At 39.2% G+C, this 25880-nt stretch overlaps 1 protein-coding gene across 3 annotated transcripts; it reads left to right on the top strand.

Moving 5' to 3' along the window:
- The first annotated feature begins 382 nt into the window (after positions 1–382).
- Positions 383–25693, top strand: LOC306760844 (clathrin heavy chain 1-like). Of its 3 annotated transcripts, XM_079246853.1 has the most exons (34): positions 383–705; positions 2504–2711; positions 7887–8155; positions 8293–8454; positions 8675–8788; positions 9098–9271; positions 10331–10528; positions 10702–10902; positions 11503–11655; positions 11782–11904; positions 12032–12169; positions 12467–12631; positions 12765–12945; positions 13812–13975; positions 14097–14222; positions 14327–14469; positions 14584–14818; positions 15002–15124; positions 15238–15383; positions 15500–15683; positions 15856–16048; positions 16191–16348; positions 16449–16613; positions 16781–16888; positions 17594–17761; positions 17848–17997; positions 18109–18240; positions 18422–18532; positions 18678–18848; positions 18953–19174; positions 20090–20110; positions 23760–23797; positions 23900–23975; positions 24071–24208. In XM_079246853.1, exons 1-33 carry the CDS (start codon positions 664–666, stop codon positions 23928–23930), a joined length of 4917 nt encoding a protein of 1638 aa, XP_079102979.1. In that variant the 5' UTR covers positions 383–663; the 3' UTR covers positions 23931–23975; positions 24071–24208. The 3 variants fall into 3 exon arrangements, with proteins under 3 accessions (XP_079102979.1, XP_079102977.1, XP_079102978.1); XM_079246851.1 differs by lacking the exon at positions 23760–23797 and having other exon boundaries at positions 24071–25693; XM_079246852.1 differs by lacking the exons at positions 20090–20110; positions 23760–23797 and having other exon boundaries at positions 24071–25693.
- Positions 25694–25880: the final 187 nt, after the last annotated feature.

Consider the following 25880-nt stretch of genomic DNA (forward strand, 5'->3'; position numbering starts at 1 on the left):
TATTTTTATTTCTAAACAGCAAGACTAAATGCACTGTCAAGTAAACTCCGTTTTGTTGGCATGAATTTTAATTCGTTTAGACTTGTCCCTTGTTTAATATGGAATATATTCACTTTATAATAATCAAACGCCTACTCAGCCTTTATTTGGGATTATTTTTATTATTATTATTTTAAGAAATAAAACTCACGACTGTATGATCGATGCTTATACAGATTAAAGTCGGCGGAAGTAACACGAAATCGGCCCTTTTTACATACATTTTTAAACTAAAAGTCGATCATACAGGGGCAGTGTCCTTCCAGAGCTCCCTGGATGCTTCCGGATTGGGAAGGCTCTCGGCTCTGAGCTGTTTCCGCCGCCATTGCGGATTTCAGAGAGAAGATCAGCCATAGCCGCTGCTATCCATCGATGCAGTGCAGAAAGCATACACAGAAGGGGGACACATTGCGCATTTCAACGCGTGCCAGATCTCTGAAACACGATTAATAACACTCCATACCGCATTTTTTGTTTGTCCTTTTTAATCGCGCTTCCCTTTTCGCTGACTGGCACCGACCTACACGCACAGTGAAGAGGTCGTAGCTAGCGCGGCGCTACTGCCTAGCTAGCTAGCTGGACGGCTACAATTTCAGGACTCCAGAGAAGCTCAAGAAAACCAACATGGCTCAGATCTTGCCTATTCGCTTCCAGGAGCACCTGCAGGTATGTGTGTGTGAAGATATATAACAGCTGTATAAAGCCCTGCATCGACACAATCGATAATTTCTCAGCAAAACAACAATATGACAGCTTGCTAGCCGAGCTAACGTGAAACGTCAATACCCGCAGCAAATGAATGACCTCCCCTCCCCCGTTTAGCCATCAGCTAACAGCTAGCCTTTTATGCTAGCACTTTCATTCATCATTGTTTTTGCACGGTCACATCGATGTTAGTTATCAAATACATTATTCACGAAAATCAGTTACAAATAGTGTTACCATCTTCCACAGACATGCACGATTATGTGTATATGTAGGGTATAATGTATGTGTTGCTACATGTATATTAGCCAGTAGCTTTTGCATTAGCTCGTTAACCGCTACGGGAATCGCGTCATTCAATCACAACTATGCTCCATTTGATCTTAACTACGTTAAATTACTTAAGTCACTGACCCGAATAAATAATAGATTATTGCCAGGAAGCTGTTATAATGCAGGCTCAACTGCATACGGACTGATGTCCGTTTCACTGTGTGAAACGATGGTTTTAAACTAGTAGCTGTGAATCCTCGGTCAGCTGCAGTCTGACAGCATTTAATGGCAAACCACGTCATACAGAAAGCTTTTGTCACGACACAGTATTTTTTTTGCAGCTGTAGGGAGACTGAAGTCATTTTTTATAAAAGCTGTGACTTCATTGAGACGTCCTCATTCCTTCGCCTGCGATTAACAAGGTCTTTTAATCGTTGTGAAAACATAGAATTGTCATATACATGATCATATCTTTGACAGATATAGAGAACTAAATTCAATCAAATTTAAACTCTGTGGGCAAATCACGATATTGGTCTGAATTTGATTGCTTAATTTCCCAAGGGATTTTGCAGCACTTTCCAAATCAGTTCATGTCACCATTGTGTTAACATGCACTCCTAGTTAATTTACTTTTTGAGTATTTGTGTGCACATGCGAACATTATTAGGGGTACAGGATAAATTATGGTCTTAGTTTGCGAGTATCTGATTAAGGCTCTCCTAACATCTCTACTGGCATTATTGAGATCTACTGAGATTTTGCTTATATGTGAGACTTGACCCAGTTGTGTACAAGATAAAAAAAATTTGGTATTACAGTGATTGCAACTTTTATTTTACACCTAAACAACATAACACAAATTTCCTGAAAACCAGGGTAAGACTCGAAGCAAGGCTATAGACATACTTTTTTATCCTGAATAAGTGCAGTGGTACATGTTGATCTGTCTTTCCTGTCATCTCCACCCCAACCAGTCGAGGCAGATGGCTGCCCTCCCTAAGCCGGGTTCTGCCGTAGGTTTTCTTCCTGTTAAAAGGGAGTTTTTTTCTTCCCACTGCCGCCTCGTGTATGCTCAGGATGGAGGATTGGATTGAAGTTATGATTAGATGCAATCAGTTGGTTTCTATGATAGGCTATGTATGAATTGGCTTGAAATGATGTGTATGTTGATTCGTCTGTGTAAAGTGCCCTGTGACAATATTGTTGTGAAGTGGCGCTGTACAAATTTTCTGAATTGAATTGAATCCATGCATCTATTCAGTAAACAGGTGTCACTGTGAAGAATACAATGTATAGTTTCCCAAGGTATTATTTTATTTTGTACCAGCATTATAGAGCATATCATTTTAACTTGGGTGGTTTCATATTTGTTCAGTTGAAATGAATAATTTTTTAGCATCTCTTCAATAAATTTTTACATTTTACTGTAAACTGTATCAGTGATGAATCCCCACTAAAAACGTGTCTTGCTCTCATTTGACAGCTCCAGAACTTGGGGATCAACCCAGCCAACATAGGCTTCAGCACTCTCACCATGGAGTCTGACAAGTTCATCTGTGTGAGGGAGAAAGTGGGTGAGCAGGCCCAGGTGGTCATCATTGACATGGCTGACCCCAACAATCCTATCCGCCGCCCCATCTCTGCCGACAGCGCCATAATGAACCCCGCCAGCAAAGTCATTGCCCTTAAAGGTATGCTGTTGTTTAAATGCATAATGAACTTTTAGCAGGTAGCGAGGCACTTAGTTTTTTTCAAAGCACATCAGTTTAAAGTTCAAGTTAAAATTTTGGCTGGTCCCTTTTGCTTCTCTTATACACTGGTTCATTTGTGTAGATTTTGTTTGTGTCGTCAGTTATGTAGCCGTCACAGTCTGCTTTTCATTTTGATGTTCATAAATAGATCACCCCATCCCTGTCAACAACAGTGACTGAAGTGTAGTGTAATAAATTTCTTCGTAAACAAAGTGATATTTTACTAAGGAAGTCATAGTAGTAGTAAAATGTCATGCTGTCATGAATGCTTTGTCTATTTTGCTTGTTTTTGCTCTTTTTTTCATTTCTTAATGCCCTCTTATGTTTGCAGACGGTGAGTTGAATTTTACATATCATGAGTTTTCAAAGTGATTCTGTATGCACTGTCTTGAAATGTTTGCACAGTTCTTATAGTAATTTTATTTAATGCTTGAAATATGACATAAGCAGAGCATAAGAAATAATTGGAGCTTTAAAGGACTTTTGTGTGTGTGTGTGTGTGTTTGTCCCCTTGACTACACTGTACATATATTTCATATTACAGCTGACCATTTTCCTAAATATACTCCACTAAAAAATAAATTAACTTTGTTTTTTATTTGTACCATATCAAAATTAGCATTTAAAGATTTATGAGCTAAAAGACAACAATAAACTGTGTCAAAGTTTGTTTGCATGAATTTCCTGTTATTGTTTAGTGGTAACAAGACTAAAAATAGAAGAAAAAAAACTGTGAAAAAATGTATTACAAATACCAAATCTCAATTGGCTTCATCTTCATTCAAACAACAAAAATATCGACTGTCATTCAGTAATGTTGCTGCTTTAATTATAATCCTTTTTATTTTCTGAACAACTTTATACCAAAAAGATATGGACACATTAAAAGGCACACACAAGCCTGAAAGTAAAAACTTTGGTTTAAATTAAAAAAGAGTTACAAGCAAATTTCAGTGAATATTTAGAGATGTTATCGGTCTTGGGAAATGGTTAGTAGTAATATGTGGGACATATGTATGTAGTAAAAGGCCTTAAACGTGCAGGTTATTTATTTTTCTTTTTTTCGTTTCTGTTTTAGTGGCATTAAAACGACAAAATTGAGCATGTCATGATTTTTTATTGAGGCAGTCTCAACTCAGACATGACTGCGTTTATCTGTAAAATCACCTTTTGGCTTGTGAGGGTATAAGTGATTATATTTCTATTTATGTATATCTTTAAACAAATCATTTTTACCATACCAGTATAATACTGGTTTCAAGATGATTGCAAATTCTGCACAGTTCAGATTTTTTTTTTTTTTTTCCATTTCTATTTTTTTTATCATAAGATTTGTGGAAACGGAATATCATTTTTTTATTTTTTTTTATTTATTTTTTTTTTACAAATAATTCATTAGTCATTCTAGATTATCTATAGCAAAAGCAGTTCAGTTCAGGATGGTCCTCTGAAAAAAAATATTCTAAGCAGTTTCTGTGAATTCTAACATTAAAACAATTTATTAAAACAAGACAGGTGCACATGTGACTTAATGTATTCATTATTCGGGGTTTGAGACACCTCGCTTTAAACCAATACGGTGGTACAAAGAAAATGAATATCAGACAATCACGGATATTCATCCTATCATAAAATTAAAATTGTTAAGAAGCATCACTGTTCTGCTGTTCATGCCGTGTTAAAACTTAATTTAGTGATTATTTTAAATAAAGTTTGCTTAAACCTAAGATGTACATCTTGGGTTCAAGCAACTCTTTCTTCTTCTAAGACAGGAGGAAATGAACAGAAAAGGTGTGAGTGCATCTGTCCTTCATCCCTCTCATCATCATATATCTTTTTCTTTTTGTGCTCTTCATTTGCTATTCTGCCTTCACTCCCAACCCAGTGTGACATGTTCCCTTACTAAGGATTATATTTCACAATGAATTCCCGTAGAACTATAACAACATGCTTGGAGTTTCATTCTCTGGTAGAAAATGGGGTTTGAGGAGTTGACATGGCTCATTACGTCCTCATTTTGACTTGCACTTGGCACCATATTTCTTTTGCTTTAGAGACAGACAAATCAACCGACTTGTCTGCTATTGGTTGAAAAGACTTAAAAAATTGAAATGGTGTACTGAAACAATTTGGAAATGATTGATCACCAGCATAATAATGATGTGCTAATATCTGCAAAGCGTCTTCTACTGGGGCTGCGTATCACCACAAATATCCTGAATAAGTTCCGTTCAAAATTAATCATTGAGTTCATTAGATTTTTATTACATTTGATTTAGATACAGATTTATTTCCAGATATTTATGTAATGCATATTAAAGATGTTCTCATAACTTTTTAAAAAAAATTTTTATAGAACACTGAAACTGTTTACATAACCATCAAAATTAGACATCTGGGAGTAATCAAATTACTGTAATATGATTTGCCACATCAGCTTGAACTTCCAAATTTACTTTTCTATTATTTATGTCAGAGAATGTACATGCATGGAGATGTAAGTTCTTGTTTTTTCAAAAAATTGGGGAAAATTTGGTTTATCACATTAGTTTTATCGTACAAAATTTATCATAAACTTTTATTGAAGTTTTTCAAGTGCTGTATTAAAAATCTGACTCTGGTATCATCTTGAAAAGAAGCAACCTTTGTGTTATGTGTGATTTGCTAAAATTCCCCAGAGTAACTTTAAGCCAGAAAATATTTTAAAAATTCACTCCAAGTTTGCTGAATCTGTATTGGATTACTTGAATTTTTAGGGGGTAGGAGTCGAGCGAAAGGGGTTTGGATTTTTGATATGTATTTTTAAAATGTAGCTTCCTCAAGCCAGTTTCCTGGATCTCCTACCCTACATTTAATGGATGCAAATTAATTTTTTTTACCCAGCTCTATCTCCTGTACAACATTAAAAACAATAGCGATAGCTCTACTATTATTGATACTTTCACCTGTACTATCCAAACTGACAAACTGGGATTAAGATACATAATTAATAATTCCCTGATTTTAACAGTTGCCAGAGAGCAGCACTGCAGATTGAAACCAGTTCCATACTCTGTGAGAAGTGAGAACTTTGTTCTTGAGACTTTAGGAACCAGAAAGAAGTTACTTTTGTAAAGTCAGTTTATACTCCACAAGAAGCTTCATCCGCAACTGGTTGAGGATTACTTTGGGGAGTATCAGTTTTTATGTGCAATAAACAGCTGATCTGGTGATTTCATAACGAAAAACCTAATCCGTAGCAGAGTGAGACTGTGCATGCAGCATGTCCATATCTTTATATACTAGGTGTATTGTGTTAATTTTTGTATCAAGCTGATGCATCAAGAACGTCTGTAATATTAAAATGATTTAATTTTTGTTCTTGGCCTTAAGAGCCAGAAAAAGTTCTACGTCTCACGGAGTATGTAGCTGCAGGCATTAATTGTGGCAAAAACGTAACTTTAGGAATTAAGCAGCAGTCAACATTTTAGTGCATATTGTGATGATTGCAAGTCCAATATTTTTAACACATCTTCCCAGGCTCTGCACTCTATTATTTTAGCTCCAACTTATGGTGGTACTTTCCACTGTGAGAAAAAGATTCCCTGTTCAGCATCTTTGTGATTCTCTCAATACAGTTTCAATGTGGTGATGTTAGTGTGAAAGTCGGTCTGAGCCCAGTCGGGTTTTCAACAGAATGGACATGTTCCCTAAACAACTACACATTTTTTACCCTTTGAACCTTTGCTTTTTAATGAAAAATGTGAGCTCTCACAGCAGCATGTGTCAAAAGTTGGAAGAGGACTGTGTTCGCCACTGTGTCACTTCCCCTCATCTTTTAATATCGGTCTGTAACTAACTTACCAAAGGACTAAGCAGAGAAGAACCGTTGTCCCTTACTTGTCTGATATGAGACTCTAGCTGCTAAACAGCTCAGGGTTTGCTTTGTTAAATTTAGTTTTTCATGACTTATCAGATGTTTTCAGTGATTAATGACTGATTTGAACTATTGGCAAGACAATCCAGCCTCTAGTCATGTAATATGAAATCCTGCTGTTATAATAAATGCAATTGCCAATATTTCCATAACAAATGTCTGATTTCAGACAAACGTTTGACCCTTAACACTTTTCCGCTTTGCCTCAGTGCAAACTTCCATTGGTGGATGGCATAGCCATCCACAAAATGTTCAGACAATAGTTTCTGGTTGTGGTCTTGAGCCCATACAATGATTCTATTCCAGAAACATGCCTGTTATTAATGCAGTGCTGCCCAAGGGCCCAAAGATCAGACATTTAATATTTATTTTCTGTCATAGAAACAGATGTCTCCCCATTCATGGAATCTTTTGATTACATAACTATGATATTTTCCTGTTCAGTTTTCACTATTTTACTTTATGGGCCACTATTGTGAAATTGTGCTACAATTTCAAGACTGTCTTTAAAATGAATGGATGAATTAATATATTGGGCAGTTTATTACTGAAACAGCCCATCTTTTCTTCTGAGAGACTCTCTAAAGTGCCCTTACTTTGCCCAGACATCACTTGCCTGAAAGAGAGACTGCCTCTCTGAGGAGCTCTTTTTCATGTCCAGTCATATTACCAACCTGTAACTTTAACCTGCATGTTCTTCCAGCTGGCTAATTTTAGTATCACGTATGTTGTTTATTGGCCCCTCTCCAGCCTTTTTGTAACATTTTGCCATCAAATTAAAGATGAGCTGATATTTTTCATCAAAAAGTATTTATATTTTACATCGTATCCCAACTTTTTTTTGAGTTAGAGGTTAAGTCTATTTTTTGATAGACATGCACAAAATCCATTTTATCATTCGTTTTAGTGATTGCCCTTTTTGTTTATCCACTGGTGCTGCTTTTTCTTTTTGGTTTAATAGTGTAACTCAAACAAAACCCCAACTACCAGTGTCTCTCCAGCAGTTGGAATAGATTTGCCCAAATGGTTTGTTTAACCCCAAAGTCTGCTGTCAGTTGTGTGTTGTAGTTTTAGACACCAGACTGATTTTTGTTGAGTGGTCTTGCTATTTATCTGAATATTTTGGAGGGTGGGGGTAGGTTTGTCATGGGGTTAAATTCTGTCGCTGTATGTTAACCTTCAGCTCTTCATGTTTTCAGCTGCAAAGACCCTTCAGATCTTTAACATTGAGATGAAGAGCAAGATGAAGGCACACACGATGACCGATGATGTGACTTTCTGGAAGTGGATCTCCCTAAACACCGTTGCCCTGGTCACAGACAATGCTGTCTACCACTGGAGCATGGAGGGCGACTCCCAGCCAATCAAAGTTTTCGACCGTCATTCCAGCCTAGCGGGCTGCCAGATCATCAACTACCGCACTGATGCCAAGCAGAAGTGGCTGCTGCTCATTGGGATTTCAGCACAGGTAAAGTAATACCGTATTGGATCAATTCAACCTTAATGTGTAGGGAGTTGTTTAGGAATTGGCTTATAAAATATAATGCTGAGTCATACACAGTTGTATCCTGCATCTTTTATTTGTGGCTATTGTCTCCTCTGCAGCAAAACCGTGTGGTTGGAGCCATGCAGTTGTATTCAGTGGACAGGAAGGTGTCTCAGCCCATTGAGGGGCATGCTGCTGGCTTTGCACAGTTCAAGATGGAAGGCAACACTGAAGAGTCGACCCTGTTCTGTTTTGCAGTGCGAGGACAGGCTGGAGGAAAAGTAGGAACGAGCAGTGTTAAGCTTATATAGAGAGATTGTGTTAATAATTATTGGTATCTTCTAATATTGCCTAAATGTTTTAGGCCATAAAGTGTTTAAAATTATTTGAATGGATACAGATTCCAGGTTTAATGTAAATACAAGCTTAAGCTTTGCAATGACCCCAAAAGCCTTGTTAAGTTTGTTTTTCGGCTCAGTATCTTTCCTTCATTTTTCCTAGCTTCATATCATTGAAGTGGGGACTCCACCAACTGGGAACCAACCATTCCCCAAAAAAGCTGTGGATGTTTTCTTTCCTCCAGAAGCCCAGAATGACTTCCCTGTTGCCATGCAGGTACAAGCTTGCTACATAAGGCTTGCAGGGCCAGCTGATCTTATACTTTGAAAAATGGACTTTGACTTAGTTAGATGAAAAGCAATGCTCTTGACTGCTGCATATTTCACCACTGCCTATAGGATTATCTGGAAGGGAGTATTATTTATAATATCACATTGTGAACAAGGCATTTTGAACTTCCTTTCCATGTCTGTCATCAAACTGGAGCTTATCAATAGTTAATTAGCTTTTAGTGGAGCCTCTTGCCAAAGGGCTTTTAAGTTATGAGTTGTATTTATAACCATATGTCTCCTGCTGTACATCTAGATCAGCTCCAAGCAAGATGTTGTATTTCTCATCACTAAATATGGCTACATCCACCTGTATGACCTGGAGACTGGAACGTGCATCTACATGAACAGGATCAGCGGGGAGACCATTTTTGTCACAGCTCCCCACGAGCCCACAGCTGGTATCATTGGAGTTAACAGGAAAGGCCAGGTACTGTGTGGCACACTTTGTTGTTTTTTTTTTGTTTTTTTTTTTGTTTTGTTTTTTTTTTAGCAAAAATGCTGTTTTTCTATCAGTGCTATATGTTTGAATAAATTGAGGCAGAATCCAGAGGTAAAACATGAAATTGAATGTTATAAATGTGTGATAAACAGATTCAATAGTTAATTGTCTAAAACACAAACATACTGCTATCAGTAAACAGATTTATTTCTGAATGAGTGCCAACATGAGATCAGTAAGCATGCCTGTGCATAAGCTAGGTTCTTGTGTAGGTCTGTTACTGCTGACATTTGTTTTTAATTCATTTTGCCAGTGGTGTGTTAGTCATTTTCTGTGTCAGTGAGGGTCCTTGGGTGTGACCTTGACAGAAGAAATCTCTGGAGAAAGCAAAAACACGCTGCAGCAGCATCTCCAGTGTTAGGCAGCATGTGACAGCCACAGTGGGGAGGCTAAGCTTGGCAAGGCAGACAGGCTGCACAACCTAATCCTGTTATTTGTCTTGGCTCTCACCTGCGAGTTCTCCATACACAGCTCAGTGTGTTGTACTTGCACACAGAGGCGTGTAATGTAACACTATACATATAACTTGGGTACATGTCAAGTGCATGTCTTAAGGTGTAAGTCATTTACATTATTTTTGCAAACAGGGATTCAACTCAACATTTGAGTGTAAATGACATGTTCACTGTTGATGAAACAATTTACACTTACCTGCATGGAAAAGCACATATGGTGCAGAGCTTAAGAAGAATGACTTTGCACGCTTTCATGATGGTGTATTTTAGGTGTTTGTATCACTGATCCCATGACTGCTCTAAATCCTTCTTTCTAATTCGTATGAAGGTGTTTAACTTTTTTAAAGTGAGGAGTTTAAACACTCTTATTTTGATATTGGTTTTTATCTGATTTTCTAAATTTATTGTGTTTCTGAGCAAATCATATCGGTTTAAATAAATGTGGACACAACACTACACTCCTGGAATGAATCCTGTGCACTAAATATGTGTTAGGAATGCTTTATTACATATACACAATGTTCTTTCCCAGGTCCTGTCAGTGTGCGTGGAGGAGGAAAACATCATCCCATACATCACCAATGTGCTCCAGAACCCAGACCTGGCTCTCCGCATGGCAGTGCGCAACAATCTTGCCGGTGCTGAGGAGCTCTTCGCTCGCAAATTCAACACCCTCTTTGCAGCAGGGAATTACTCAGAAGCTGCCAAGGTGGCGGCTAATGCACCTAAGGTACGACAGCGTTCCACCACCCACTCCAACAAAATCCATGGAGTTCAAGCTCAATTTGTTAAGAAAAAGCATATATCTCTGGTTTACTTTGACAAATGCAAGTGTTTCATTTTTTCATTCATGTATAAGATATATAAGATAAATCTACTGAACCATCCATCTTTGCACTTCAGGGCATCCTGCGGACTCCAGACACCATTCGCAGGTTTCAAAGTGTTCCAGCCCAACCAGGCCAGACGTCCCCTTTGCTCCAGTACTTTGGGATCTTGCTAGACCAAGGCCAGCTCAACAAGTTTGAATCTCTGGAGCTGTGCAGGCCTGTTCTTCAGCAGGGCCGGAAGCAGCTACTTGAGAAATGGCTAAAGGAAGACAAGGTATATGTCCAGTCATTGGCTATCTTTATATATATACACACACACACACACACACACACACACACACACACACACATATATATATATATATATATATATATATATATATATATATATATATATATATATATATATATATATATATATATATCATCAGGAGAATAATGTGTCTGGACCGAAAAGCTTGGTAACTTTTCAGGAAACAATTTCTTTTTGCAGTCTAGTTAGATAGGCTCCTCTGATTAAACAAAGAGGTATTATTCTCTCTTTTGTTTTCTCTAAGTGTTGCCTGATTTTTTTTTTTGTTTTAATATATATAACTGATCAGTAAATACATTTTGAAAAGGGATCTGAATCAAATATTTAACCTTTTCATTAAGACCGAATGGTGAGAAAGTGTACTACTGGACTGCCGGCGATCTTGTGGTGATAAAGATGTTAGCTTAAGAGAAATATCTCACTTCATGTCACTAATTAAGATAGAGTGCAAATGTTTCAATTTTATTTGGTCAGAAATTGTTTCAAGGCTTTCTTCACCTTCGATTTTTGTTTCATTTAAATTCCTGGCTTAATTTTAAATTGCTTTTTGTATGTTTCCAGCTGGAATGTTCTGAGGAACTTGGTGACTTGGTGAAGTCTGTAGATCCTACTCTTGCCCTCAGTGTCTACCTCAGAGCCAACGTCCCCAACAAAGTTATTCAGTGCTTTGCAGAGACTGGACAGTTCCAGAAGATTGTCCTCTATGCGAAAAAGGTTTGTGGTGTCTAAAAATGAGCTGCATGTTTATTTATTTAAAATGCACAACATTATCTCTACCTATATTGATTTGTTCTGTATGATACAATCATTGCCAGCTCTAAGGACTATTTATTGCTATAGGTGGGCTACACTCCAGACTGGATCTTTTTGCTGAGGAATGTAATGAGGATCAGTCCAGAACAGGGACTTCAGTTCTCCCAGATGCTGGTTCAAGATGAAGAGCCTCTTGCTGACATAACCCAGGTATAAACATTTATTATTGCAGTTTTATTGATAATGGTAGCCTGAAGTTTAAAGAATCCCTCATTAAACAGAAAATTCACTGAACGACAACAATAATAATGTTTGCGTGGTTTTTTTTCCCCACCAGATTGTTGATGTGTTCATGGAGTACAACCTGATCCAGCAGTGTACATCCTTCCTACTAGATGCCCTGAAGAACAACAGGCCCATGGAAGGACCACTACAGACACGTTTGCTGGAAATGAATTTGGTCCATGCACCACAGGTATGTACTCATTATCATTAAATTCCATCCACATGTGCTAATGATTTCATTTTAACCAGAACAGGATGTCAGTAGTCAGTTGGTGCTGCCTGAAATTAAATTACACTCCCAATATTAGATCTTTTTTTTTAAATGTAAGAATATACTCTTTTTGTTCCTTCTCTTTTTTTTTGTATTTTATTTTTAGCTGACTTAGAATTAGTGCCCCCTTAAATTAAAGCTGTTTCTGCTCCTGTTGAAAATATTCCCCTTACAAAACTGATTGAAATGTCATTGTCTCTCTTCTACATCCTGAAGGTTGCAGATGCCATCCTTGGTAATCAGATGTTCACACACTACGATCGCGCCCACGTGGCACAGCTCTGTGAGAAGGCTGGTCTCCTACAGAGGGCGCTGGAGCATTATACTGACTTGTATGACATAAAACGTGCTGTGGTCCACACACACCTTCTCAACCCAGAGGTAAAGCACAGAAAGGATATATATATATTAAAAATATATATATAATTACTGATTTTCTGGAAATTAATAACTTAAAGAATTCTTATATTATAATTTGCTGCAGTTCATTGAAGATTTTTTTTTCTCTTTGTAGTGGTTGGTGAATTTCTTTGGCTCCCTCTCAGTAGAAGACTCTTTGGAGTGTCTAAGGGCCATGTTGTCTGCCAACATTCGCCAGAACCTGCAGATCTGTGTGCAAGTTGCCTCAAAATACCATGAACAGCTGACGACTCAGGCCCTTACTGAACTTTTTGAGTCATTCAAAAGTTTTGAGGGTAAGTTGGAAATATGTTAAAAAGTTTTACATTTCTCTCTCCCTTTTTTTATCACAGGTTGGAGTTGCAGCGTTTTCTGTGTCTTTATATACCACACAAGTAGCATTCATTTTCATTCTTTCGCACCATCTCAATCAGCTATTAATTAAAGCCATCTGTTCGACCTCACAACAATGGAAATGCCAAAGTGAAAATTTTAAGCATTAAACTCGCCTACCTCAAATGTTTGGCCAGTTACACAATACTTCTGCTACTGCTCCGCTGATGCATCAAGAACAAGCTAGAAGGCGTCTGCGGGAACAAAATTGCTCCATTTTGTTCTCATGGCTTGAGAACATAAACTTATTGCTTCTCATGAAGTATATAACAGGCTAAACTCATCACCTCCTCAGTTCAAAGTCAAAATAGTCTTTCTGGAAGGTGTGTGGACAAAGCAGATGATCATCTCAAGAAGGGAGGCAATTTAGAGTGGAGAAAATTAGCATGCTGATTAACTTCACTACTTCACACATTTTAACTCTCCTGTACATTTTGTTGTGTGCAAACAGGCTGACAAATTGCCTGTTAACTTGTGAGATAAAACATCGTAGTTTGGTAAAAAATTATGATGTTTTGAGCGATACAGTTGTTGTTATAGATACTGCAGTTGTTTGGTTCACATGCTGTAAACTAAACATTGCAATTTCTGGAGTTATACTGTTGGCATCATGCTGTCTCTGGTGAGCTCTGACCAGTCACCAATTTATGCATGTAGAACGGCCTGCTATCAAGTCCTTGTATGAAGTGCAAATCGTCCAAACTTCATGTTTTGAAAATTGAAAGATAAAAGCAGTCAGTTCACCTATTTTGACCTTTTTATCTTTCAGGTTTGTTCTACTTCTTGGGTTCCATTGTGAACTTCAGTCAGGATCCAGAGGTCCACTTCAAATACATCCAGGCCGCCTGCAAAACGGGGCAGATTAAAGAAGTGGAGAGAATCTGCAGAGAAAGCAACTGCTATGACCCTGAACGTGTCAAGAACTTCCTCAAGGTTAGAAATGGACTTTAGGAAAACAACTCTTACCTTACAGAGAAACATTTTTATCAGTTCATCCAGTAATAAAATCAGACAAATAAAAAAACTTTAACATTTCTGATTATCTTCTCAACAGGAGGCCAAGCTTACTGACCAGCTGCCTTTAATCATTGTCTGTGACCGCTTTGATTTTGTTCACGATTTGGTCCTGTACCTTTATCGCAACAGCCTTCAGAAATACATTGAGATCTACGTGCAGAAGGTACGATGCAGCCCTCAGGGCTGCCTCTGTCACTTTATATTAACCCATGATTGTGTATTTGTTCTGTCACAATGAAAACACAATATCCTGATCATTTCTTCCAGGTGAATCCAAGTCGTTTGCCCGTAGTCATTGGAGGTTTATTGGATGTTGACTGTGCGGAGGATGTTATCAAGAATCTTATCATGGTTGTGAGAGGACAGTTCTCCACAGATGAACTTGTTGCTGAAGTGGAAAAAAGAAATCGGTAAGAATGAAGAACTAGATTATGAAGCAGAGGAGATTCCCGATCATGCATCCCACTCAAACCAAAATGTTTTACACTGAAATATTTGTGTTGTGCGTTTCTGTCTCCATTCAGGCTGAAGTTGTTGCTGCCCTGGTTGGAGGCTCGTATTCATGAAGGTTGTGAGGAGCCTGCGACCCACAACGCTTTGGCTAAGATCTACATTGACAGCAACAACAACCCTGAGCGCTTCTTAAGGGAGAACCCTTACTATGACAGCTGTGTTGTGGGCAAGTATTGTGAGAAGAGAGACCCCCACCTGGCCTGTGTGGCTTATGAGAGAGGACAATGTGACCAAGAACTGATTCATGTAAGTTAAATGTTAAAGAAATTCCCGTGGAGGCTAAATTCTGATAAGTTTTTTTTTTTTTAAACAAGTTAAATGCCTTCTGCTTAATTTCTTTTTTTGTCTTAATGGAATAGTTGCAAGAATTTAATTATATTTTCCAGGATTCGCCTCATAGTATTTCTCCTTTTGTTTGTCGTGCTTTAGGTGTGTAATGAGAACTCGCTGTTCAAGAGTCTGTCCCGTTACCTTGTACGTCGCAAGAACCCGGAATTGTGGGCTAGTGTGCTGCTGGAGACCAACAACTACAGGAGGCCACTCATTGACCAGGTCAGACCCCTTAATGTGTTCATGTTGAAACGTTTCCATCTAAAAGATTGATTTATGATTTTTATTTTATAAACAAACAAACATTCAGACATTGTGTGTCTTCTCTCCTGCAGGTTGTCCAGACAGCCTTGTCTGAGACCCAGGATCCAGAGGAAGTGTCCGTCACAGTCAAGGCCTTCATGACGGCCGACCTTCCCAATGAGCTCATCGAGCTTCTGGAGAAGATTGTGTTGGATAATTCTGTCTTCAGCGAGCACAGGTGATGCATTTCTAATATCTCCACACCAGAGAGATTTTATTTTATGTGAAAAACTCTTGCACTTGTGATAGATGTGTCATTTGGAAGAGGCTCACCAAAAGCTGTCTTGGTTACAGAAACCTCCAGAATTTGCTCATTCTGACAGCCATCAAAGCTGATCGAACACGTGTGATGGAGTACATTAATCGTCTAGACAACTACGATGCCCCGGACATTGCAAACATCGCCATCAGCAACGAGCTGTTTGAGGAGGCCTTTGCTATTTTTAGAAAATTTGATGTCAACACCTCTGCTGTGCAGGTGATGGTCCTGATTGACTGTAAGGTCTTTTAAAAGTGTGCAAAGTTGGCATTATTGATTTAAAAAAATAAAAAATAAAAATGTTTTGAGCCTAACCTATCGTTCCACTGTCCAGTTGAGCTGTGTTTATAAATGTTTATCTTCAATGATTTGAATTTTGTCCCATGTCCAGGTTCTGATTGAACACATTGGCAACCTGGACAGAGCTTATGAATTTGCCGAGCGCTGCAATGAGCCTCCAGTGTGGAGCCAGCTGGCAAAGGCCCAGCTTCAAAAAGGCCTGGTCAAAGAGGCAATCGACTCCTACATCAAAGCTGATGACCCCTCTGCTTATATGGAGGTGGGACAAGCTGCAGCTCAAAGCGGTAAGAAGATTTTTTATCATATTGGGTCATTTGTTACTTCCATGTGAAACACATGGGCTCCACAGTCAGTGTTTTATCATTTGTTAAAGATACCATTTATAAGGTGTGCATGAAGCTTACAGGAGTTGGTGTTTGTGTGCAGGAAACTGGGAGGACCTGGTGAAGTTTCTGCAGATGGCCCGTAAGAAGGCCCGTGAGTCGTATGTAGAGACCGAACTGATCTTTGCCCTGGCCAAGACCAACCGTCTGGCTGAGCTGGAGGAGTTCATCAATGGTCCCAATAACGCTCACATTCAGCAAGTACGTCCCGAGCAGACGGAGAGTTTGTAGTTACCACTCATTTAATTTTTATCTCTTCACAGTATCTGTCATTAACCAATGTCTGCCCATCTTCTGTCAGGTTGGTGATCGCTGCTATGACGACAAGATGTATGAGGCAGCCAAACTGCTCTACAACAATGTATCTAATTTTGGGCGTCTGGCTTCCACTCTGGTGCACCTGGGAGAATACCAGGCAGCTGTGGATGGAGCCCGCAAGGCCAACAGCACCCGTACCTGGAAGGAGGTAAAGGCCAACAAAAAACAGTTCAAAGTGCCAAAACTTTCTGCAAAGGACATAGAATTTTCATGTTATAGAATCCTCTCTTCAGACTGGGCCTAGACATTCTCTAACCACTTTGTACCGTCTTCTCACATATATGTAACAACTGGTTTCATGATCTTCTCTTCCAGGTGTGCTTTGCTTGTGTGGATGGGAAGGAATTCCGTCTAGCCCAAATGTGTGGCCTGCATATTGTCGTCCATGCTGATGAGCTGGAGGAACTAATCAACTACTACCAGGTATGCTCTTCTACTGTTCCATAAGGGAGTTGCTGAGGAAGTACTGAGCATGTACGTTGCAAGACATCAGGGGTATCCTTTCTAAATACGCGTGACGTAACTATCTGACATTAAAATGCCAAGTTTCGGGCTCGGTTGATGGCATGGCAACATCTATCATGCTCATTTCTGGAACCGTCGTCGTTGCCCCGCAGCATCTCGAGGCTGAGAAACCAGACTATGCAGCTTTTTCATCAAGGACACCGCGTGACGTTGCAGCCAGGTTTCATTGTACATGCTCGAAAATGGGTATAAAGACAACAGCTGTTTTAAATTCACACCAGATTCGGCAAAAAACTGCAAGTGCACATTATCGGAGGAAGAGAGGAAAAAGAGAGGGACAAAACAATGCTGTACTTGCCTGTATCCAAGATGAATGCTGAATTTGCCAATGAGACATGTGACTGGGGAAATTGCAACATTTCTTTTGTGTAAAAAGATTTTTTACTTTATTTTTTTCCCTCTCATTTCTACTAAAGCCTGTTAACTATGCTGTGAAAAGTGAGAAATTTATTTTTTGTCCTTGCGACCTTAAGAACCAGAACAAATTTTTGTCCTTGCATAATAAGTGGCAAGCTTCAGAAGGAATCATACGACCCAAGTTTTTAATTTTTATCCAATGTAAAATGTGCAGCAGTATTGGCAAGACATGTTTGTGTCCTGCAGGACCGTGGTTATTTTGAAGAGCTGATCACCATGCTGGAGGCTGCTCTGGGGCTCGAGCGCGCTCACATGGGCATGTTCACCGAGCTGGCCATCCTCTATTCCAAATTTAAACCCCAGAAGATGAGGGAGCATCTGGAGCTATTCTGGTCTCGTGTCAACATTCCAAAGGTAGGCGTGGCGACGGCCTCTCTGATATGGTCAAAAGATGGCCTAACAAATCTTTTGTCAAATTAAACTATCTTTGTGTGTTTCAGGTTCTCAGGGCAGCTGAGCAGGCCCACCTCTGGGCAGAGCTGGTGTTCCTCTATGACAAGTATGAGGAATACGACAATGCCATCATCACAATGATGAGCCATCCAGCGGATGCCTGGAAGGAGGGTCAGTTCAAAGACATTGTCACCAAGGTAATAAAACATGAAGCTGCATGCGACCAGTTATTTAAACAACAATATTGCCTTGATGACAGAGGTAAAAATGATTTGTGAACGATGTGTTGATCATTTTTCTCATTGTAGGTGGCAAACGTAGAGCTCTACTACAAGGCCATCCAGTTCTACCTGGAATTCAAGCCATTGTTACTGAACGACCTGCTCATCGTCCTCTCTCCAAGGCTGGACCACACACGTGCTGTCAACTTCTTCTCCAAGGTTCAAGGCTACGATTTGTTTTTTTTGTTTTTTTTTATTGTTTTCTGAAAGACTTCAGATCATCAAAATAAGTTAATAATGGCTGCTTGAGAAAGTTACACACAGTCGCCGTGTAAAAGAGTTTGATAAATAGCAGAATGTGGAGTGACACTGATGTCTTTTACTGTTTTGTATGTTTCAGGTGAAACAGTTGCCTCTGGTTAAACCTTACCTAAGATCTGTCCAGAATCACAACAACAAATCCGTCAATGAAGCACTTAACAACCTCTTCATCATTGAGGAAGACTATGCGGTATGATGTGGAGATAATTTTTGTGGATTTTACCACGTAATGTGATTGTCAGCTGTTTTCAGATTAAAGGACGAAAATGTTTTAACGAAATGGAGTGCTCAATGAATTCTCACCACTACCTCGTCATTTCGTCTCTCTGGTATAGGCGCTGCGTACGTCCATCGACGCATATGATAACTTTGACAACATCTCCCTGGCTCAGGGCCTGGAGAAACATGAGCTGATAGAATTTAGGAGGATTGCAGCTTACCTTTTCAAGGGCAACAACCGCTGGAAACAGAGTGTGGAGCTCTGCAAGAAAGACAAGCTCTATAAGGTGCAGTATCATTAGAAAGACAAGTGATACATAAGTAATAATAATATAAGATAATAATAACTGTAGTTAATGGATCATTCTTATATTGCTCTCCCCTCTCACAGGATGCCATGCAGTATGCATCGGAGTCCAAAGACATAGAGCTGGCAGAGGAGCTCCTGGCTTGGTTCCTGAACGAAGACAAGAAGGAGTGTTTTGCCGCCTGCCTGTTCACCTGCTATGACCTGCTGCGGCCAGATGTGGTGCTGGAAACCGCCTGGCGACACAATATCATGGACTTCTCCATGCCATACTTCATCCAGGTCATGAGGGAGTATCTCACAAAGGTGGGTTGACCAGAAATAACCAGCACAACGTTTTATGCAAAAGTAGATTTAGAAGTGACGACTCTAAAGAGAGAAATAGGATTGACTGTTACAGATAGAATAAGCAGCTATGAGATAAGTCAGGGTTGGTTTTTTTTTCCACCTGCTGAAAGGTGGGAAGACTTGTCAAATAGTTTACATAGTTTCTTTTACATGGAGACCAAGATGTCTGCGGGTTTTCCTGTCAGACTCAAATAGGAATTCCTTCTGAACTTTTTGCAAATATTTTTACAGTAAAAAGTTTCAGTATTTCCTACACAGTATAAAAAAAATAAAGCCCCCTCCCAACCACCACTTCTTTCCTCTATTCATGCCCATCTTCCTACGCTTCTGTCAGTCATCGTGTCGTTGCAGGTGTTTCCTCTTCATTTGGGTTTCCACTCATTCAAGCTACTTTTCCATACAAATGTGTTAGAAGAGATTCATAACTGCTGTCTTGCTCATCATACCATTTATTTCTGTTACACAATAAAAAATACAATTTATGTGCTGCTCTCAGTAGTTGGCAAACTCAAGGGAATAAAGACACTGTAGTTTTATTACTCTGTTCAACATTGTGCACAATTTAAAGATCTGATTTAAAGTATTTAGATCTCCCATGTAGCCCCTCCTCAGTCAGCACCTCTGTTTCTAGTTTTACGTTTATTTAAGGCAAAAAAAGAAGAAAGGATGACATTAGCAGATAAATCTCACAGCCTGCATTTGTATCAAAAGTGGCATTAATTACCCTCATCACTCTGAGGGTTTTTGTGTTTTGTTTTGTTTTTCTTTCAGTGACAAGTCCTCTGTTTGCTCTTTTCTCTGTCAATTTTCTGTTTTGGGAGACTCCCGTTTGTTTTTTCCTCCTTAAGTTGCCTCTCTGAATTTCCTTTCCAGGTTGATGCGATAAAGGAAAAGGTGAAAGTCGAATCCATTTTCTAATCATTCTTTTGGACCCCCTCCCCTCCCTTCCCCCCCTCCCTCCTTGTCCTGTAGTTTGTAGTTTGCAGGAGTGAAATTAGGGGAACTGCATGCCCATCCCCTCCCCCTCCTTGTGTTACTCTGCTGCTTCCGACTGTAAAGTTCACATCTCCACTAGACCACCTACCAAACTCCAGAGCGGGGCTCTTCACCCCCATTCCTTCAGGCCCTGCTGTGTTTCCTAGATCTGTGCTTTATCCATTAGATCAGATTCACTGGTTTAGCTATGTTGTATTAAACTGTGTAAAAAATATGTTTTTTGTTTTTTTTAATTGATGGTGAACTTTACCTTTTTATAACATTTGTCTTCGTACCTAAAATTCACTAAAGAATCCTTTGCTAGTCGCTCTATTAAATGATTGTTTAAATGAAGTTTTTCTCCTCCATTAAAAAACCATTAGATGGAGGAAACACCCTTCACTCCCCATTACATAATAATTCTGCTATGGATAGCAGAAAACAATTACCTGTTTCAGATATCATCTTGTTTTATGGGGAAAACATTTACCCCCTGCAGCAGTGACCGATGATCGTTGTAATTTACCTCAGAGCCGAGTTTAACTGCAGGGTTTCCCGTCTCGTGACTGTTGCACCACATAATTGAGCCAGCATGCCCTTAGCTGAGGGTGAAGAGTTCCACTCTGCGTAGTGTCCTCACCTGCTGTGGTCAGGTCCTCTTCTCTCAGACTTCTATAACCCCTGGTTTAAATGATTAAATCTCATCACTTGGAAGATAATTCAGTTTTTTACTTTTGTAAGGGGAAAAAAAAAACGACAAATATGACACATACCAAATGGGTTTACTACCTGAACATCCAGGCTTTGTAAAACATATCTAAAACTACTTTAAACTAGCTGTCATATATGTTTCTTCATCAGGTGGAATAGATGGAGAAAAAAAATCAACTTGTAAGGTCCATTTCTTAAATACTGACAAAAACTTCTTATCCAAATGGTTCTGCGTTTTAAAAGGGTCTGCTCACAGTCCGTTGTACTTGAATGGTTGGCAGGAAAATTGAACCTTTTTTTAACAAAGAAACCTTCACTAGAGCTTTTAACTGTGAAATTCAGCTCTGAATATGGCTGAAGAGGTTGCTTGTTTATAATTGTAGAATTTAGAGCAAGGATACAAACAAAAGTAGAAGGTTTGAAAGGGAAACATACTGATAGACCATAGAAGAAATTAAAGAAACAGGACAGAAACCTCAAAGCAATGTGCCTTAAAAACAGGGGATGTCCAAAAAATGTGAACAAATGAATGTTCAAACAAATGTTGTGTGTTTTTGACCAAACTGTAAGAAACAAGCTGAAGGAAAAGAGATTTCCATCCAGCAAAGCCAAAGCTAACCCACCAGTAAACAGAAAAGTTAGGGTGAAATAAGTCTAGGTCTGTGGATGATGGAACAAAAGTCAAATTTACAGGTGGATCAAGAATCTGCTTCAGACCAGATGATGCTGAGAGCCACTAAATACTTTTGCAATAAACACACAAGTGAATATTTATATTTTGGACACTTTCCTTATCCTGTCATTTGAAAAGGATTGGTGCTGCTGACGTCATTTGTCAGACCGATGTTAATCTTTCCAATGAGCAAAGAGCTTTTCAGAAAAAATACATCTTGGAGATTATATTTATTTTTTGTTTTAAAAAGGTTTTTTTTGTTTGTTTTTTTACAAAGCCAGAACGTTCAGCCGTTTAATTAGTTTTGTGTCTTATTTGTGTGTTTAGTTATTTACTTTTTACTAAATAAAACAAAGGCAGAACTTCTTCCAAGTGTGGCGACTTCATCATTTTTGTTAGGGGCTGTCGACGGTTTGATTGTAAACTGACTTGTTAACATCACTCAGCTGCAGTCTGCTGCTACTTATTCTAACTTGGTCCAGGTACATTTCCAAAAGCTTGTTTTCACACTTCAGACATTGTAAATGTGTACGTGGGGGTGGTTAAGAAATCTTAACAGATTAGTTTATAGGTTACATATTCTAATCGAGTGGGTGGGAGCAGAACTTTACCTGCATTTGGAGACTGCAGCCAAGTGCAAGACATATTGTAAGTAACCAGCAAGGGCATTATGCTCATCCGGTGACATTCTTTCAGACCTTTGACTTTCCTCTATCTGTGGTGTGTTTAGTTTCTATGTACTACAAAACAATACCTGCTTTGACTTAGGATATCAGATTGTTTTGCTACTACAAATGAGGGTCTCCTTAAACAAAACGTGAGGCATTACCCATAGGTGTGTTGATTTTGAGTAAAAAATAAATACCAAGTGGAACAACAAGCATGCACACCCTCCCCTACCTCGTTAGCTCAGCAGCACTCAGGCCAGGCTAGGAGACGTCGTCGTTGGCTGTGCCTGCTTCTGGAAACCTTGAACTGGCTGAAGAAAAGCATCCCCTCCACCCCCCCTGTTCACACTCCCTCCACTCTGGCTCTTTGCCTCTCCGTCTATCTTTCTCATGCACTCGTCAAGAAGAAAAGTAACTCTGCTGCTGCTTCAGCATGAATCTCAACCCTTCTCTTCTCAAACAACACAAAAGCCTTTCTTTCTCGACACGGCCTGCTTAACCAGATTGTTCTGTAGTGCATTAGACGGTATGTAGAGAACTGAACCCAGAACCACTTTCAGAGGAGAGCTCGGTCTTTTGCTGATCTCACTAGCATCCAACTCTGTCATGTCTGAGGCTAGTGAGAGTAATATCCAAAGCTTTTCCCTGGCTGCTTAATGCTCTCGATTACTCTGGCTCTATCTTTTGTCTTTTCCCTGCCATCGTCTGTCTCTTAGCTGCTTTGCAAACTCTTCAGCACCAGAGAACAAATGGGGCGCTTACACAGCTGATTTTTAGCTTCTTTCTTGAGACTATTTGGACTGGATGAACGCCTTGATAACAATTGTGAACACAAATGAGATAACAATTATTTTTTGCAAACATTCATGCATTTTTGACACAATTATAGTTAAAAAATGAGGCTCAGTTTTTTTTTTTTTGGTTTTTTTTTTTTTTTTTTTTTACAGTATCTAATTACATAATACTTTATAACATTCACACAGGATAAATGTTATTCATTTGCATTATTAGTTATTTTTTACCCCAGATTATCTATGAATAATTATTTCCTTTGACCAGACAATGTGTTTTCTGAATGCAGAATATTCTGATCTGCTGCTGAAACATGAACAAATGTGAAAGAAAAAGTGCATCTTCTCTTGTTTCTTTTCTTTGTCTTTATATTTTTTATTTTTAAATGGCGAGGAGTTGGTTCTCTACATACTTGTACGTGTCCAACATGTTAGATTAGATGTTTTGGGTGGCTGGATGGTGGGACCATTATTTCCCAGTAGATGTCTTGTCTTTTCTCTCTTCCTGATTCCCCTATTCTTTCCACATAAAAGTGGATTTCCATCTAATACACCGCTGTACTCAAGTTGAATAGAATAGCCAGTAGCTCTATGCCTGTAGTTATTCCTCTTGCCTTATGGAAGGCCTCCAACACATTAGTAAGGCCTGCTCCCTGCAGCCTGTTTTCTTTTTTTTTTTTTTTTTTTTAATTTAAATCTGGACTTTATTCGTCTTCGCCTGTCAGGAATGGTCCCATCCGTCAGCCAGTGAAATAACCCCGAGGTCAGTTTTTACAAAACCCGGCTTGTCAGTCCTTGCTCTTTTAGAGCCCCATCGCCAACAGCTTAATTCTATCTCACATGTTTGTTGTTGTGTTTTCTGCAGGTGGACAAACTCGAAGCCTCTGAATCTCTGAGGAAACAGGAGGAGCAGGCAACAGAGTCTCAACCCATTGTTTACGGTAATCAAAAAAACAAGAAAACATGAGCTAGAAGCTGTGTTGGAGGTGTCGCATGCATGTTGACCTCACTGATTCCTCTTCCTTTTTCTTTGCAGGCACACCCCAGCTCATGCTCACTGCGGGACCCAACGTGGCCGTGCCTCCTCAGCAGGCATACAGCTACGGCTACACAGCAGCACCAGGTTACGGCCAGCCGCCACAGGCCAGCTTCGGCTATGGCATGTGAAACGCTCAGCCCATCCTAACCCCCCACAACGATTTGACCCAGCTCCGTCCTCCCATCTGGTCTTTCTTTGTGTTCCTCACCAGCTTCCCATGGTCTTCTACTCACAACAGGGGCCACAAGCAAGCAACAGCCCACTCTCGTTTTTTGAGTGCTACTTTTTTATTATGTTGTCCTGTTATACGAGAAAACCGTTAAACGCAATGAAGGACTTTTGTTTGTATTGTTTGGAAGATATTGGACCACATGTTTGTTTTTTTTCACATTCCATATTTATGACTACTTATTTAGAATTTTATTGTTATGTTGATGTCAACTTTTTGTTTTTTTTGTTTTTTGTTTTTTTTATTGGTTTGTGCAGAAGTGGACTTGCTAAAGCTCAGCAATGAACCTTTGAAGTAGGTGGAGGAGCATCGGATTTTGCACTCATGAAGAAATTAATGTAGAGAAGCTCTTACTTTTGATGTAATGAACATGTGAACAGCTTCCATTGTCTTGTTTGTCTGTAAAATGCATTTCATTGTATATTCTGAGGAAAAAAAGGTTACATATAATATTGAACATATATTGCCATTTCAATGGCTATAGCTAGCAACACTAAGTAATGATAGTATATTCTGCACAGGCGTGTAGCTTTATGGAGTTTTAAATGCATACAGATGTATGTCACTGTGTGACTGAGGGTGTGTTGGTGTGTATGTGTGTGTGCGCGCCTGCGAGTGTGACCTAAAGGTCTCAACAAGAATTTTGACCCTCCTTCCAGCCTGTACGGGGCTGTTCACTCCATTCTCCTAGATATTAGCTCTACTTCATTGGCTCCATGTATTAAGGTGACCTCTCGTGCCGTGTACAGTGCTTGTGTGAGACTGTATCTGTGTAAGTGCAAGGACGGGACCACGGCTACCAAACCCCAGGGCCCCTTACTGTACCGTGTGTGTGTATTTACTCTGAACCCTCCTCATGCTGAGGTCCTTGTATGCCAGGTGTTGTGGTGTTTCCCTCGGTCACCAATACCTTTCCTTATTTTTATTTTTTTTCTTTTGGTTTTCTTTTTTTGTGTGTACAGATGTGAACATGAAGAATTGAAAACTTCTAGATGAAGATCCCACCCATCTGTCCTCCCCTGTCCCGTTCCCTCCTTTGTTAATGCTTTCCAGCAGGAACAAATGAGGCAGAAGAAGGCGGGCTGGTGGAAACTTTGGTGTGCTAATGACAACTTGATAAAGATCCATACACTCCTGTAGGTTGTGTGTTTAGATGGTAATGATGAAGAAATTAGGTCTCTGTTCTTCCAGTTATCTGTCAAGAATGGTCTGGAATAAGAGCCTGTTACTTACCTTGATGTACTTAACTTCCTGACATGCTTTAAGCTGTGTGTGTAAAGTGTCATCCTTACCCTAACATAAGTTTAATTCCTTTCTGTTGTCATGCATATTAATAATAATAAAGGGGATCTGTCATTGAAACATGGAAGAATATGACTTAAAGGGAAATACTAGCCTAAATAAAAATGAAAAATAGTTTCCAGTCTCTTGTGTTACTGAGTTAGTAATCATTTTATCTTTATATGGTTTTGCCAAATATTTGCAGACAAAAAGTTGTTCTATGTGACTATTATGAAGTATGTTAATGATAAGGACTTTAGAAAGTATAATTGAAGTCTTTATTCCATTCTTAACTTA

The sequence above is a fragment of the Telmatherina bonti genome (assembly GCF_933228915.1).
Source record: "Telmatherina bonti genome assembly, chromosome: 9".
Lineage (NCBI taxonomy): Eukaryota > Metazoa > Chordata > Actinopteri > Atheriniformes > Telmatherinidae > Telmatherina > Telmatherina bonti.

Excerpts from the sequence above, each read along its gene's own strand:
- LOC306760844 (XM_079246851.1), top strand. The coding sequence starts at position 664 with ATGGCTCAGATCTTGCCTATTCGCTTCCAGGAGCACCTGCAG. Across the intron at positions 10,903-11,502 it reads AATGGCTAAAGGAAGACAAG|CTGGAATGTTCTGAGGAACT; the intron begins GTATATGTCCAG and ends GTATGTTTCCAG. Across the intron at positions 19,175-20,089 it reads TGAGGGAGTATCTCACAAAG|GTTGATGCGATAAAGGAAAA; the intron begins GTGGGTTGACCA and ends TTTCCTTTCCAG.